The 17,618-nt window shown below is 36.0% G+C and overlaps 1 protein-coding gene across 1 annotated transcript; it reads right to left on the minus strand.

Moving 5' to 3' along the window:
- Window positions 1–818: 818 nt before the first annotated feature.
- LOC149209564 (disease resistance protein RPV1-like) lies at window positions 819–2,092 on the minus strand. Its single transcript, XM_089398674.1, has 3 exons — window positions 1,857–2,092; window positions 1,467–1,743; window positions 819–1,301 (listed from the first exon to the last, which is right to left on the minus strand). Exons 1-3 carry the CDS (start codon window positions 2,090–2,092, stop codon window positions 819–821), a joined length of 996 nt encoding a protein of 331 aa, XP_089254800.1.
- Between the last annotated feature and the right edge of the window lie 15,526 nt (window positions 2,093–17,618).

Below are 17,618 nucleotides of genomic sequence, written 5' to 3' on the forward strand. Positions count from 1 at the left end.
GCAGGCAGATCTGGCGACGACATCAAAGCAACAACATCAAAGCAGTCTGGATCAAATGTAGGGAATTCAGCCGCCCAGATGGCGGCATCATCTATTCCATGGAAAGCCCTGTGAAAAAGCTTGCAATCCTGCGGATTCAAGTTTGCAGTCTAGCTCTTGAACAGAAGGTGGCCGGCACTTGGAAAAGCTGAGCCTACATAAACCAGAGAAGCCAAGCTACAAACCCTAGACACTCCTTTCACCATCGCTCTCTTGCCCGAGCACCAATGAATGTTGATGTTGTGGAGGCTGGTTAAATTACCCAAGGAATCTAGTAGCCTCTTCAAAGCGCTGCAACAAGACAAGCTGATCTATCGGACGTTGGTTAAATCACCAAAGGAATTTGGTAGCCTCTTCAAAGTGCTGCACAAGCTGATTAGGCAGTATAGTACAAAGCTTATCCCACAGCTTCCAAATAATTCACCATTTCTTTGGTACCAGGGAATCACTGAGCTGTGATCATCACTATCACTGTCCCTGTGATCAAACATTCTGATTCTGCACAATGTTCAGTCTTTAAAAACGACGAAGAAGAATTTAAATAATTCTAAATTGATTTTTGTAGAATAATTTTAAATTTCTAGAGTTTTGAATGATTTAGTGCTTACCGATGATTTCTGCAACATATCATCATCAATTATGTCTGTAGGATGCTAGAGATGACATGGAAATGAAATGTCGGCAATCTCTCTTCCCATATATCGGAGGTGATCGTGCATCATTATTTCGTTATATCTATTCACCTCTATGAGGCATTTGTTCTCTATATTTCAAAATCCTCACAAACCATTACGACCTGATCCATCCAATACTCTCATGGTCATATCCCTCTTTTCCCCAATGAAAAAGTTGGCAATAGCTAAGAATATACATAGGTCCTCCATATCCAGTGCCTCATAGCTGATTTGAAGTATTTTTTTTATCTCCTTAGGAAGTATGCATTGATGTTTATCCATTTGGGCTTCCCAGTAACATGTATTTTCTCCATTTAGAAGTGCCCCAAACAGCTTTAAATATAAAGGAAATCCACCACAGGCTTTTGTGAACTTCTCTACCAAAGGTTCACATTCTGGAAGTGGATGTGGTTGGTTGAAGGCATACAAATAGAAGAGTTCAAGAGAATGTTCTGAACTGAGTCCAGTTAGGTTATATATTGACGCCTCTTCGAATCTTGACATTTTGAGAACATCTTTTCTCCTAGATATAATTAGTATTAAACTATCAGACTGGAGTATATTTTGATCTGGCAAAAGCTCATCAACCTGATCCATATCATCTACATCATCTAAAATTATTAAGAGGTTAGGAGATGAAATAGGGTTCCTAAGAATCTCTTTTCCTTCATGGATATTGTCTATGGGCTTATCCCATCTTGTGAAGCTCTTAATAAGTTCTTTCTACAACAAATTTAAAGAGCCTTTACCTACATTATCTCTAACATCAGATAAAAAGCGGGATCTACTGTGACCAGAAATCTTCGTATTAAAAAGTTCTTTTGCCAATGTGGTTTTTCCTACACCACCTAACCCCACAATCCCCAACATTTGAGGTTTAATGCTCCGCTGTCGTGGCGAAAGAACTTTATTTTCAAAATCGATTACTTTCTCATCCAGACCTATTGGATATTTAGCAAAGGCCAAAGCTCGTTTGTTCACCTTTTTTAAAGCCCCTTCAACTACATTATCTACCAGTTCTCCCTCGTCACTGGTTATTCACAAGAAAAGAAAATAAAGAGACTTGACGAGAAAAATAAGTCTATGCATATATCATGAAACATAAAATAATACAATAATGAGAGAAGTGTTTTAAGTTCTCACCGGTTACACGCTTCCAGCTCAAAACCACTTATTCTCGCAGCTTCAAAAAGTGCATTTCTCCAATTTTCAATCATGCTGGAGTCATAACACAACTTCTGTTCACTAGTTTGAGGATCAGTGCTTGTCTTGTTTGCTAGTCCCTCATGGGCTCTAGCATACCCTCCCCATGTCCACTGTAGCTCATCAGGCTTCACGTGGTAAAACACTGGAATTATTGGAGAATTTGACTCCAACATAGAAATGAGTTCTTTAAGACACCAGGTTGATTCGGCATATCCGCTAGAAAAAATGGGCACGTGCACTGAGGCAGACCCAATAGCCCCTTCAATCTGAGGAGTAAAATAGTCTCCCCTTTGCAACTCAGGTTGATCTAGAAACACTCGCAAACCATATGATTGAAGACGCTAGTAGAGATGATTGGAAAAGGTTTTCTTGACATCCCAACCATGATGGTTAATAAACACATTGTAGTCAGAAATAGGAGCTACGAAGGTGGAGGTGGAGGCAGCGATGGAGGAAGAGTCCACCATTGTTGTTTCCAAAATACAAATAGAAATGAGAAATAGGTAAAGATGTTTAACGCTACCGGAGCATCTTGCGAGGGATGAGATTAGCTAAGAGTTTGAGAAGAGCATAAATTTTGGGGAAATTTGCAATGAAAAATGTTGATGTTGTGAGGAGAAATTTAGATTAACTAAGAGTTTGAGACATTGGAAAGGCGAAGGATACAAAGCATGAATTTACACATAAAATACGAGTTGCTTCTCTTCTATTGATCACACAAAACATGATGATTACAATGAACCCAGTGAAGGGTAATTATCCTTTTCCAACTAGCTACTTGCCTAAAATATCTTGACATGCATCCACATACTCAAAGTCGTCTATCACTTAACTTGACTTGACTCAACACTAAAACACTCAACCACTCAATCACTCAGTTAACTGACTCTCTATGTTTAGCCAACTCCTCATGCAGGATTAATTATCTTATTTTAACACCCCCCCTTAATTACGATCACTAAACTAAAACATGACTCATGACAACTCAAATATGCCTGCTAGTCTATGTCTTAACTAGGCTTACAACACCCAATTTTCTTCTGGAAACTCAAACACATCTGTGTTAATGACTTAGTAAATATATCAACCAATTGATTACTAGATTTGCAAGGCTTCAAGTGAACTTCTCCATTGCTCACAAGTTCTCTAATAAAATGATATCTAGTATCAATATGCTTTCTCTTCTAATGAAACACACTATTCTTGGATAGTGCAATCGTTGAGGTGTTGTCACAATATATTGTTGTCGATCCTTGTTGTTCTACTTGAGTCCATCAAATACTCTTCTTAACCACACTGCTTGACATGCTGCTGATGTTGTTGCTACATATTATGCTTTTGTTGATGAAAGTGTCACAATGGGCTTCTTCTTAGATGCCCATGAAATCACACTCGAACCAAGATGGAACACATAACTAGAAGTGCTCTTCCTATCATCCAAACTTCTTGCAAAATCACTATTTGTGTATCCAATCAAATCTTTCTTTTCAATGCTTGCATACATTATGCCACAATCTCTACTTCCTTCTATGTATCTTAGAATTCTTTTTCCTTCACTCCAATGTGTGTCTTTTGGACTCTCCATAAATCTGGAAATCAAACTCACTCCTTGCATGATATCTGGTCTTATAGCTATGAGATACATGAGGTTGCCAACCAATCTTTTGAATAGAGTTAGATTGACATCTAATCCTTCATCATCCTTGCTTAACTTTGCACCTGTTGCAACTGGTGTAGGGACATGTTTGCAATTTTCCATCCTGAATCTTTTCAACAAATTTTTGGCATATTTATTTTGAAAAATAAAAATTCATTTTTCAGATCGCTCAACTTCTATGCCAAGAAAATATTTCATGAGACCAAGATCTTTCATCTCAAATTCTTTCATCACGGCTGCTTTAAATTCATATATTTCAGAATCACCTATAAAAATCATGTCATCAATATATAAGCAAACAATCAAAATCTGTCCATGCTCATTTACCTTTTTGTATAAGGTAGGCTCAATGTTTCTTCTGCAAAATCCATTCTTAATCATGTAGTTGTCGATTCTGCTATACCAAGCTCTAGGCGCTTGCTTTAGTCCATAGCGCGCTTTCTTCAACTTGTAAACTTTCTCTTCATTACTCTCAACTTCATATCCTGGAGGCTGTTGCACATAAATTTCTTCTTCTAGAATTCCATTCAAGAAGGCTGATTTCACATCCATCTGATATAATTTCTACATGTTCTATGCTGTTGTGGCTAGAACTCCTCTTACAATATCCAATCTGGCTACTGGAGCAAACATTTCTCCTAAATCTATTCCCAGTTGCTGCGAGAATCCTTTTGATACAAGTCTAGCTTTAAATCTGTCAATTTCACCTTTCTCATTCAACTTTGTCTTGTACATCCACTTTACACCAATGAGATTTTTGTCCTTTGGTAAATCAACTAAATCCCATGTATCATTCTTTTGAATAGCTTCATTTCTTCATCCATGGCTTGCACCCAATTTACATCTTTGATTGCTTCTTCAAACGAAGAAGGTTGGAATGAAAATAATGAAAAATTTGAAGTAGCATCCATATCATCATAAATATCTTTCAAACTTCTCATCTTTCTCTTACCATTGCTTGATTCATCACCTGATTGATTGCCGGGAGAATCTTGATTTGTTGATCTCGTTGAAGATCCATGATGCTTTGAAAATCTTGGAGTCCTTGTTGGTGTGTCTCTATTTGGTGTCTTCACCTATGATTCTCGTTGCTCCTTTTCTGCTACATCATCTTCTTCCATCAGTGGCACTGGTGCATCAATTGTTTTGTCTACAGTTCCATTCCATGACTCTTGTTCTTTGAACACAACATCTCTTCTAATTATGGCCTTCTTTGTGACAAGGTTATACAATTTGTAAGCTTTTGATTTCTCACTATAACTTGTGAATATGCATTTCTCACTTTTATCATCCAATTTGCCTCTTCACTCCTTAGGAACATGTGCATAAGCTACACATCCAAATACTCTGAGATGAGATACGTTGCAAGACATACCTGACCATGCTTGTTCTGGTACTCTATTCATCACACTCCTTGTAGGAGATCTGTTGATCACATAAATAGCACATGCAATTGCTTTTGCCCAATACTCATTAGACAAGTTTCTTCCTTTCAGCATGCTTCTTACCATGTTCATAATTGTCCTGTTCTTTCTCTCTGCTACCCCATTCTGTTACAGTGTGTACCTCATTGTAAACTATCTTATGATCCCATGTTGTTTGCAGTAATCATGGAATGCCTTTGAATCATATTCTCCACCACGATTTGACCTCAATACCTTGATTTGTCGATTACTTTGTTTCTCTGCTAAGGCTTTGAATTCCTTGAACTTTGCAAAAGTTTCAGACTTCTGCTTCAAAAAGTAAACCCAAGACTTTCTGTTGTAGTCATCAATGAAAGTGAGGAAGTAACAACTTCCACCAATCGATTGTGTCCTCATAGGTCCACACAAGTCTATATGCACTAGCTCAAGAGGTTGCTTTGCTCTGTATGCAACTCCCTTTGGAAAACTTTCACGATGTTTCTTTACCAAGATGCAACACTCACAAGTACTAGCAGGTTCTTTGATGAGAGGTAATCCTCTGACCATCTGTTTCTGTTGCAACAATCTTAAACCAGAAAAGTGCAAGTGTCCAAATCAAAAGTTCCATAACCAATAATCATTAGAACATGCAACTGTAAAATAAATCACCTCACCACTGTAAATCATAATTAGAGGAAAGAGTTTGTTTCTCATCATCTACCCCTTTGCTATAAGATGCTTTCTTGGGGGCTTGTCATATATAACACATTCTTGACCTTGAAATATAACTTTGTATCATTTCTGTGTCAATTGACCAACACTTAACAAATTATTTTTGAGACTAGGAACATAATATACCTCTGAGATTGTCTTTGGCTCCCCCTGCTTGGTCAAAATGTTGACCAATCCTTTTCCATCTACTTCCAAAATCTTGTCAGTCCCCAACTTTACCTCTGTTTTCACAGATTGATCGAAATTTGCAACCAAATTCTTGTTTCCTGTCATGTGGTTACTGCAACCACTATCTAACAGCCACACACTAGCAGAAGGTTCATGCATTGCATGGCAAGATAAGAACATGCAGTTAATACTCTCTGTAGTGACATTATTTCTCTGGTTCCCTTGATCAACTATCTTCTTCCTGCAATCACGAGCATAGTGACCAAATTTATTGCAATAATAACATCTCACCTTTGATTTGTCAACTCTTTGGTTATTTTTGAAGCTTTTGTAGTTTCTTCGACTTTGATGTTCATGCTCTTCTCGGACATATCTTTGACCACCATATCTTCGACTTCATCCTCTGCCTCTCAATCTACTTCTGCCTCGACCTCTGTGTCTTGAAATAGAAACCTGAATTTTGAAAGAGGTCTCTAAAGTGGAATCCTTATTTCTGTCTATCCTTGCCTCATGCGATAGAAGTGATCTCATCATCGCATCAACTGTCAATGATGCCAAAACCTTGGCTTCTTCTATGGTTTCTACCACAACACAAAATTTGGTAGACAAAGATCTAAGGACCTTCTCAACCACTATTTGATCTTTAATTTATTCACCATATATCTTTAACTGATTTACGACAGTTATGATCTGATTCATGAAAGAATCGATGTCCTCTATCTCCTTCATCTACAGAATTTCAAAATCTCTCCTAGTATTCTGCAACTTAACAATATTGACTTTGGCCATACCTGTATAGTTTGTTGCCAAAGTATCCCATGCTACTTTTTCTGAAGACGTGATCATAATATTATGGAAAACTGCTTGGTCCACTCCTTGCTGGATAAGCTGCAATGCTTGTGTATTCTTCTTCTTGTCTTTCTTCCATTGTTCCTTCTCTGTATTACTGAGAGCTTGTTCTTTTGCTTCATTCTTAGGTTTTGAAAACCCAAACTGGGCGTAATCCCAAACATCATGTGTCTGCAATGTAGTCACCTTAATGGCCCACACATCATAATCTTTCCCTGTAAACAGTGGGAATTGGGGCTGGAAATTCGAAAAAGCCATCTCTCCACAAAAAAATTTCTCCTTTCGTGAACTTTTTCAAAAAACACATTTTCAATCAAACTCTAAATTTTTTATTTTATAAAAAAACTCTTAAAAAAAACGTTTTCGAAAAATATCCTTTTATAAAGTTCCGAAAACCTTTATATAAAAAAATATTTTAATAAAACTCTTTGTTTTTAACGTGCTCTCTTTTTAATAAAAGACTTCCCACTCAACGCATATAAACTATGATTCCCACTCAACGTATATAAAATTATGATAACGTTGATTTTGTAATTTATAAATACGTGTTCTTCAATTTATTAACGAGCCTTCGAGGTTAATTAACTATTGCGTTAGTCCTCTAACTCTTCCAATGAAAAACGACGGCATAAGGTAATCACTGTTAACGAGAAAATATGACTTTTTTCCTCTCACATAGAAAACTGTAAATATGTTCTCCGTATTTTTTTGTAACCTCGCTCTGATATCAGTTTGTTGGAAAGGTGGAGGAGACAAAGCATGAGTTCATACATAAAACACGAGTTGCTTCTCTTCTATTGATCACACAAAACATGATGATTACAATGAACCTGGTGAAGGGTATTTATCATTTTTCAACTAGTTACTTGCTCAAAATATTTTGACATGCAACTACATACTCAAAGTCATCTATCACTTCGCTCGACTTGACTCAACACTCAAACCCTCAACCACTCAATCACTCAGTTAATTGACTCTTTATGTTTAGCCAACTCCTCATGCAGGACTAATTATCTTATTTTAACATGAGAAAAGTAGAAATTCTGGGAAAAATTGCGATGAAAAATGTTGATGATGTGCGACTACATGTGAGAAGATGTACAGCTGGTAGGCCCTTGACAGGTGGAACTTTATCGGAAAGCTCCTCGCACATGGACGAGATGCAAAAGTCGACAAAATGTGGGGCACTCGCACATATAGACGAGATGCTCAAACGCGTTGGTGAAAGGAAAGTCCACAAAATGCGGGCCACTCCGAAAAAGCGATGGATTTCTACTTTTCCCATCCACCTTTTCTATCTTTGGCTGGTCTTCGATCTTCTATTTTTTCACCCAACCTGCTTTCTTTCCTTTGTCATTATCATTTTTACTTTCACCTTCATATGCTTTGCGAGAGCTTTTACTCAGTCCTAATGGCATAGTATGGATCATAATTACATAACTAGCAATTGCCCCAAAAGGTGCAAATAGAGGCCGATAGAAATGTTAAATTGAAAGAATTGTATTTTGGTTCAAAATAATAAATATTATAATAATTCAATCATTCAAACTAAATCTAGTTAATAAATTTCCCAAAATAAAATAAATCCTTAATCAAAATTATACAAATTATTATTTTTAGTTTCTACCATTCCATTACAGCTCTAGCACATATATAAAGATACACAAAGTAAAGTATTGAAACATGAATATATTCTCATAATAACTCTAGGTTGAAGATACTGCCATAATTTGACAGCAAGAAATCAATCAGCGATATATTCTCATAATCACTCTAGGTTGGAGATACCGCTACCTCTATTCTATGTTTCTAAAGCAAAATTCCTGCACATTCCACACTATCAGTATAAGTTATTATATTCACAATAGCCCCAAGCAACTTCTTAAAATCTCAATTCACAACTCCAGCAACATAATACTTTTCCTAAACATTTCCTTGAATGAAAAGATACATCCTCCCAAGGTATGTCCAAAGTATGACAAATGAACAACACTGAATAATTTCAAATATATATCAAAGCAATACAAACATAGCAAGCCACTAGGCCCACTACTTCAGCCATCTTTACAGTCAACTATGAGAACACTAACCTAACAATAGTTGATCATACAACTCAAAAAAATGAAAATAATGTTCATGCTAAATTCTCATAATTTTTATCTTTTACTTTTTGTTAAAAACTCCCCAGAATAGGACAAATGCAAGTTTCATAATCATTAACTTGTAATATTGGTCACAAGTTTATTTGAAGCGTAGTCCAGAGGGTTGTAGGGGTCTTTACATTGGGCGACACCTTCATGCACATGGCATCCAGCCATGGACAACGAAGGTGATCTTTAGAACAGAAAGTCTTGATTTAACACGGCCACTTTGATAGTGACAATGTGATCATCCAATGAAAGAAGAACCAGATCATGCCAAGAGGGGTGACCATGGTTTAATTAAAATGTAATTACAGACCCAATTAGAAAGTTCCACCTACTCTATGCCTACAGTATTCCTAAGATGAGAAAGCATGAAATTGGTTATAGATCGAGAATCCACGGGCATCACTCTGAGTTGGAGATACCACATCTATTCTATGTTTCTAAAGCAAAATTCTCGCACATTCCAAACTATCAGTATAATTTATTATATCCACAATAGCCCCAAGAAACTTCTTAAAATCTCAATTCACAACTCCAGCAACATAATACTTTTCCTAAACATTTCCTTGAATGAAAAGATATATCCGCCCAAGGTATGTCCAAAGTATGACAAATGAACAACACTGAATAATTTCAAATATATATCAAAGCAATACAAACATAGGAAGCCACTAAGCCCAGTACTTCAACCATCTTTACAGTCAACTATGAGAACACTCACCTAACAATAGTTGATCATAGAACTCAAAAAAATGAAAATAATGTTCATGCTAAATTCTCATAATTTTGATCTTTTACTTTTCTTTTTCTCCCACCTTGATGTATAACACAGTAACAATCATATGATCGACATAAAGCTCTCTCTGCAACTTAGTCATCCCCAATAATTAACCATTGGAAATTTTGAAAAAATAATTAGATAACTCACGTCATGCTTTGATCACTATTGGGAAAATATTGATAACTACTTTTCTAATCACGTTGAAGAAAATAAAATCATTCATCAACCATTGGAAGAAAATCGACACAAAATATCTTAATATTGACTCAGAATCAAAGGTTTTCTTTTCATTTTTTTCTTATTTTCTTAATCCGTCAACTCCAAAGAGAACCTGATAGGACAAAAGTTGATCTTACACTAGCCACAATTTGTTTTAATGTAGCGAAAATCCCTTGGAGAAAATACTCAAATGCTCTCAACAATTACTCAAAAACCAACGAATGCTCTCACAGTAATAGCAATTGCCACCACTGGGCACGCAGATTTTCAGAAACCGCTCTAGACAATATCATTTGTCAGCCCATCATCACAAATCAGTGTTTTCATGTCAAAAGTTTGGATTTAAATTAAATAGCTACTCAGGCAGTCTAAATTGGATGATAGTCATCTGCAACCACATCCATGAACTTTCGTCCCAGAGAACAAGCGTACCTGAATTGAAATCAAAGGAAGAGAAAAAACTACATGACTTAAAATTCAACCTGCAATGGTTTATGGCATTGTCGTGCTGACATAGAGTTTGGAATGCAGGACACTTCATCTCCTTCAGCATTTCCTCTTCCTCCTATTTAAAAAATGGCAATTCTTCTTTTCTTTTCACTTTTTTTTCCATCAATTTTCTCTTATAGCAGACAAGCCAAAGGTTTACCCAAAAACCCATTCTCTCTTAAATATACCCTTTTGGTACAAGTTTTGACTCGCATTTTTTCATTTTCTATTGCAGAACTTTTTGAGAATGTTTATATTTTTATCTTTTGACTATATTGAGGAGATCATAGATGAAGATTTGTGAAAAACCCTCAACTTGCTTGTTGACACACTCCACTGACTCCTGGTATTTTGCCTTACTAATGGCTATAATAAAAAAAAGCCATTCATAACCCAACTGATTCTTTCGTTTCAACAAAAACCCCATTGTTATGGATGTTCCTAGTTCATCCTCCATATGAAGAACCATGTGAAAGGAAAAAATCATAATCTGGATGTTTCACCTGATGTAATCTCAACCATTGATCAACTGACTAAAACAAAGAGTTAGCCTGCTGTCGTTCACAGTTGCCATTAGTACTCCACACTGTCCCCTTCAACTTGTAAGAAGCTAGACAAAATACTGGTAAAGCTATCTTTGGAGAACCCCCAGAATTGCTTATCGGAGTGACAGTAACACTTTTCCCTCCAGTACTTACATGAATACTGCCACCATCTGCCAAAACATCAGTTAGAGATCAAATGCGGAGTGAGAAAATCAGAATTCAAAAAGCATCAACATGCTTTACTGATATGAAAACTATGTGAACAAAGTAGCAACAAGATGGAGGGAAAGAAAATAGAAAACAGATGAATCAAACCTTTTAGTGGAGTTGAAAGGGAATGAAAAGTTAGGAAGTAGGCAGCCAGGTCTCGCAAGGTTGGACCTGTTGGTATCCTTTATATCGGGTACCTGTAAGGAAATTCTTGTTTTAATTAAATAGCGGTAGATAATGAAAATTCATCTAGACATTACTAATCACATTGAACAAAATCCAATAGAATAGGAATGCTTAATAACTAACTAGCCTCCACACCAACTTCATCAAGGATTGCACAAGTATAATTGATGGCATACCAAGCAACTGATAGCCAACTGATTGGCAACAAATCAATGCTTCTTAAGGTTTTCAGCTGTGGAAAGTCCTTGGCAAGATCTCCAATCTGCAACATCCAGTTAACAAATATTAATTTTAACCTCGCAATTGAAACTACACCATGAAATAAAACATTCCTCAAAATAAATGCATAACCGAATCTTACTTTTTCAGCCAGAGGTTCACGACTATATGGAGTTGCTCGCTCAAAATATTGAAATGAAGGGCAACTGCTTCCTTCAGCATCATCACTAGAAAATCCTTTTTGTGCAACTTTAGAGTGACTTCTATTGCCCCACCATATTTTGAGTCTCACTCTACTTCATCACTACTACTACTACCTTCACTACCTGTATCTCTATAATCATCACTTGCATCACTCTCCTCACCAGGGGACCTGCAAAAAAATAACAGAGCATGTTCAAGACTCAACTGAGCCAGCATGAATCACGTGTCCAAACGTTATCAAGTTTTAAATGATATTGCTCCAATGAAAGACATGTGCATTAACACTGAATTGTGACAGGTAAAATCTTGTCTCAGATATGACACAACTGATATAGAGAGCCGTCGAAGCATGCAATATTTTCATCATCTGGAGCAACACTAGAGCAGAATCATTTGCAAAGATAGATTTCTCCAAAAAAAATTGTTAAACAACAGGAGATAAATTGTTAAAGTTAAAACAACAGGAGCTACGGTGTATATTATGCCTTATTTACCATATTATTATTATACAAAAGCATTCAGCTGTGGTCATATTTACGAAAAATTTAAGGAACCTCCCTTTGACATGACTTGCTATGAAAATAATTGGTGAATTGGATAATCTACCTGGTGCCAATATTAGGTCCAGAAGGGTGAGTGTAAAGTTGAATGGCAGAAAGAGATGGTACATAATACTGCATAACAATGTCGCTTCTATTCAACACTATCGGTACTCCAGCACCATATGCACTCCACTCGTTGAATGACTCCCAAAGATCACCAAGACTAAAGAAGGGCATGGATTTGGCTTCAGAATCCCTCCATCCTTTCATGAATGTCTGTGAAACCAAGAATTATTCCTTTTATCAATGAAGAGCCAATGGCAGAACAGCTAGAAAACATTGTGTTGTTAAAAATACAGGGTTCATAACAGAAGATATCAAAATCCTAAAATGTACATTTAGCTACAAGCCTAACATTACTAGGGATAAAATAAATACACTTGGAATACTATAAACTTATCGGAAATAGACTAGAGGCTCATCACAATAGGGTTTCAAAGCAAGTACCTTGGGCAGATACTGAAGAGGAACTATTGGTGTTGTAGATTCCAGACAACGATCTAGATTACAACAGCACACCTTCCTTCCAGAAGCGGCAGAAATAGGGGAAGACATGGCCCTTGAACAAGCGTCTTGGATGGTTGTTTAATAAAAAACTAACCAACTGCCTTGCCTCTAACAAAGACTTTTTTGGATCTGTCGCACCTTCAAGCTCATCCAAGCCACTGTCATGAAATTGAGTATTTGCAAAAGATTCTAGCAGTTTCAAATCAACCTCAATTCCCATAACAACATTTGTATTGAACCGCTTTATTTGTGTAGCTTAATTACTGGCTATAATAGCCATTGGAGTTAGTATGAACTTAAATGTAAACTGGAGGCAATATCAACAATGATGAGGCAGATCAAGTAGAATATGGTGATTTTAGTAAATTTAGGTTAAAATCATTTTTTATTTTAAAGAAAACTTAAAGTTATCTTGATTGAATGAGAGGTCTTCAAATTTAAATTTAAAAGAAACAGGTTAACCCTCTGAGACGCAGAGATATTTGGCATGCTTAAAAAACTAAGCAAAAGGAAGAGGACATTTAACTCAAATTTAGAAGATAGGTTAATCTTCAGACACAGAGACATCCGGCGTGAGTAAAAATTTAAGCAACCTATGTTTCCATAGATTTATTTAAAAGAAAGAAAAAATAATTTCAAAAGACTATAGCAGAAGAAGAATTTAAGGTTTGTGGCTAAAAAGAAAACAGTGTTAATAATCTAAGCAAGAAGAAGAGGGCATTTAACTAAAATTTAGAAGATAAGTTAATCCTCAGACGCAGAGACATTTGGCGCGAGTAAAAAATTAAGCAACCTATGGTTTCTTAGATTCATTTAAAAGAAATAATAGTAATTTCAAGAGACTCTAACAGAAGCAGATGCAGGATTTAGGGTTTGCCGCTGAAAGGAAAACAATGTTGGAGTGTGAAGGGACAAAATTTGATGGTAAAATTGAGATAAAGTTCAAAAAATTACAGAGCTGAGTATAACGATATTTACCTTGGAAAGAACTTTGAAGTGGAAGCCTGAAGCAAGTGAAGAGAGGAAGACGTCTCTGGCGGAAGCTTCTTGCACTGAAAGAAAGCCCCTGTTCCTCGTCCAATTATTAAATAAAAATCAGTCCAATTCAGGGATTTCACCTACTCTGTCATATTGTGAGAAATAAAGGAAGGTGGTGTCTCGAAACCCCCATCGCTACTAACTTTAAACTGCTAACTTTAAATTGCCTTCTCAGTAATTTGTAATGTTTTGTTTCAAAAGACTCTAGTAGAAGCAGATGCAAGATTTAGGGCTTGCGGCCCAGATGACCCCAAAGTCACTGGGAAGAATCCCATAGTCATTTTCGCAAAATGCGCTAAACTCGAATCCTGCGACGCACCTCTGCTATAACCTTTAGTTTTGGTCTGTACTTAGTGTGGTGGATGGATGAGAAAATAAGTATAGAGACGTCAGCAAATTGCTCCAATCAGGATGTATCCATTCAAAGGCATAACAAAAAGTTTACACAAAATAGACTCTTGCAGTTTATACCTTGCACAGATAAATATTTGTATTATAAAGTTTGAACACAAGTTGAAAAGGACATATTCAACTAAGAAAATACAGCACTTGGCCCTAAGTTCCTTTCTGCTGAGTGTTGCGCTGTTTGAGCATAAGCTCGATAGCCTATCCTTTAAAGTGCTTAACGAAATATAGCAGTCGAGAAATATAACAGCTGTAAGTGTCTAAAATCCTTAAAAATAGCTTGATCTGATTTGCATAGCAAAAGCCGCCATTTTCTAGCCAAATTTCATCGTTGAAATGCTAAATTAATTTGTCCTGGACGCTATTGAATAGGTCACAGGCACTTCGAGCTCTAACAAGCCATATATAACCAAAATTCGCTATAGAGAGGCTAAATATTTGGCTCAAACGATCTCCAGTAACAAATTGAGGGTGAAATGACCCATTTTCCAAACAAATTTTACCAATGAAATCTAAAGTTTTATACCATCTCCAAATTCTTCCAAGAAAAGAATTTACCATTAATAACAAAGCAGTGTATAATAATTCAAGAGCACATACTATCGTAGAAGTGCTTGAGGTTGATCGAGGTGCTCCTTGCAATTCGTTGAATCGACTAGCATAAAAAAGGCATGGAAGAAAAGGAAATTGCTGAAACCAATCTCTCTCAAGGCCCTCTCTCTCTCTGAACTTAAGAAAAGCAAGAAATCTTGTAGATTCTTTGAATCTATGGTCTCATCAACACCTCCGAAAGGCCGAACGGCTACTAAATCCCGAATCCCAAATCCCAACCTCAATCCCTATCCATCAGAAAAAGAAATCACCAAGGTCGAACCCACAACATCACCCTTATAAACAAAGAACACGGGATTTCCTGTAAGATTAGCAGACGAACGCCCTTATAAACAAAGAACACAGCATTTCCTATAAGATTGGCAGACGAATTATTATAGCAGGTCGTGGAAGAGCAGTGGAAGAGCAGAATGCAGAAAGCAGTTTTGGTGAGGGAAGAATAGTCCGAGAACCTATGCTAGATGTTAATTAAACAAGATTCCAATGCCTGCTGAATGTGGACGCCAGGTGTCAACGTTAGAAACAAAAGGACGACGAAGGTCTCTTTCAAAGGAAGGCCAATAAAAATGGTGTAATCGGCTTAACATATCACTAGAAAGTAAATATGAATTAGGTTTACATTTCTACTCTCTCTTTATCTTACTTTGATGAATCATCAGGTATTTCATGTTAGGAAAAGTGGTCAGTTTAGTGTTAGCGGGAGAATTTAGCATTTTTTAATGGTTGGTTAGTGGTAAGCTTAATGAATATTTTATATATAAAAAAGTGATGATTGGGATACGAGAGATGTTTTCTTAAATTAAAAGGTGGAGTTATTGGTTTTAATGTTTCTATAAGATCGTAAGTCTATATTTAATTAATGCATTTTATGTTTAAATTAAGCGTGGACTCAATAAGATAAATAATTCAATATTATTGAGTTATGATTCTATTCATGTTATAATAGAAGCATGAGATAGAGAGACTACATGTTAGTGGTAGAATAGTTTCATCCTCTTGTAAAGATCAATAAAAGTTTGTTTTCTTGCCATGTGCTTGGAAGCAACACAAAAAGGCAATTCTAAAAGAAAGGCAAGCAAAAGCGAGATTGTTACAATATCTTCCATGTAGCTATTTGTTGATTGTTATAGAAGCAATAGTTGCTAGTGTTGTACCTTCTTATTGATTGTGGAACTCAAATTGCTAGAGAATTGTTGTATGTTTTCTTAGATGTTGATTATGGTGGTTAGATTATTATCTGAAATAGAGATTTTCTTCTTGTGTTTACATAGCTAACCAATTGAAGTTGGATGGTATAATTTTCCTATCTTATCTTTTGATATTATGAAAGTGGATGTACAAGGTGAGAAAAGTAAGATGAATTTACTAGTTGTGCATTGACTTTGGAAATTTGCATATAGTTTGTTTGTATGCAAAAGAAAAAGCGTGTGGGTTTGTCTAAACATAAGCTATTTTTTTTTTTTTTTATGAAAAATACAAATGTGCAAATAAATTACAAGTGTTTAGTGATTCTAAAAAGATTGAAGGAATCTCCAACTATTGTTCTTGAAATTATTTTATCAAAGTCATCCACAATGAACAAGATGCTTATTCTCTTTTTTAAGTAATAGAACCAAAACCAAAAGATCCCCACTAAAAATGCTGAGTGGAGTAAGAAGGATATCAAGGCTCATATGATCATATTAGTCAATATGGTATTGACTTTGGTTATGCATGCATATAATTACAAGATAACCAAATATTTATGGGACATGTTAAAGTACCACTATGAATCTTTGAGCTTGTCAAGAAAGATGCTACTCAAAAGCAAGTTGAATGCATGCAGGATGGTAGAGGGAGATAATGCCTCTTCATGGAATGATAGAGCTAAAGATATTAGAGACCATTTTCACCATGTAGGATATAAAATCTCACATGAAGAGATGGTTCTCATATGTTGGAAAATATAACTAGGTTGAGTCTTCATAATGATCTTTGTATTTATGTCATTGTATGTCTTATATATGTAGAAAAAAAAAATAAAAAAATTCAAGCATGGGTTTCATGCTCAAGTCAAAATAATAATTATTTAAGCATATTCTTCATGCTCATTATTATTTGTATTTGTCAAAGTAAAAGGTTTATTTATAGCGTGGAAATTTTTTTTTCAAATATGTAATTTGGGTCAAAATCCCCCCCTAGAAGCCAAGTTGGCCATGCCTGTCAAGTCGACCCTACCCCAAAGGACATGTTTATTCAAACCCCTCTGGACGGTATAAATAGAGGGAAGTTGGAGCTCATTTGGACACACAAATTCACATGAGTTGATCTAAAATATTGCAGAGAGGAATAACGAAGAAGAGGAGGGAAAAAATCTGAAATTGAAGAAGGGTTTTCTCTTGAAGTCTGATTTGTGGAAGTTCTACCTCATCACATCTCTTATTGAAGATTTTTGTTGGTCTCTTGTTGATGGATTTGTTGTGAAGGAGGGTTTGACTTGGCATCTAGAGGGTTGAAATTTTTTTTATGGCCATGGGTCTTAGATATCTCACTTTCATTTGATTATATAAGAAGAGAATTTTTGAAGGTTTTCCCTTTGAAGGAGTTTTTCTCTGGCTTGGAGCCTATATCTTATGTCCATTGTTTTCTTGTGATCTTCTTGTTTACATTTTTTTTAATTGTTTGATGAAATAACACAATAAAGATTAATAAAAGGCCAACAAACTTCACAAGAACTTATCAAAGAA

Source organism: Pinus tabuliformis, chromosome 1_2 (assembly GCF_031772625.1).
Source record: "Pinus tabuliformis cultivar Carrire ecotype Pingquan chromosome 1_2, CPIR1, whole genome shotgun sequence".
NCBI lineage: Eukaryota > Viridiplantae > Streptophyta > Pinopsida > Pinales > Pinaceae > Pinus > Pinus tabuliformis.

Bases quoted from the DNA above. Each gene is read 5' to 3' on its own strand.
- LOC149209564 (XM_089398674.1), bottom strand. From the start codon at position 2,092: ATGTTGGAGTCAAATTCTCCAATAATTCCAGTGTTTTACCACGTGAAG. The intron at 1,744-1,856 runs GTGAGAACTTAA...GTGAATAACCAG, and splicing joins GAGCTGGAAGCGTGTAACCG to TGACGAGGGAGAACTGGTAG. The intron at 1,302-1,466 runs GTAGGTAAAGGC...GATATGGATCAG, and splicing joins TATCTGATGTTAGAGATAAT to GTTGATGAGCTTTTGCCAGA.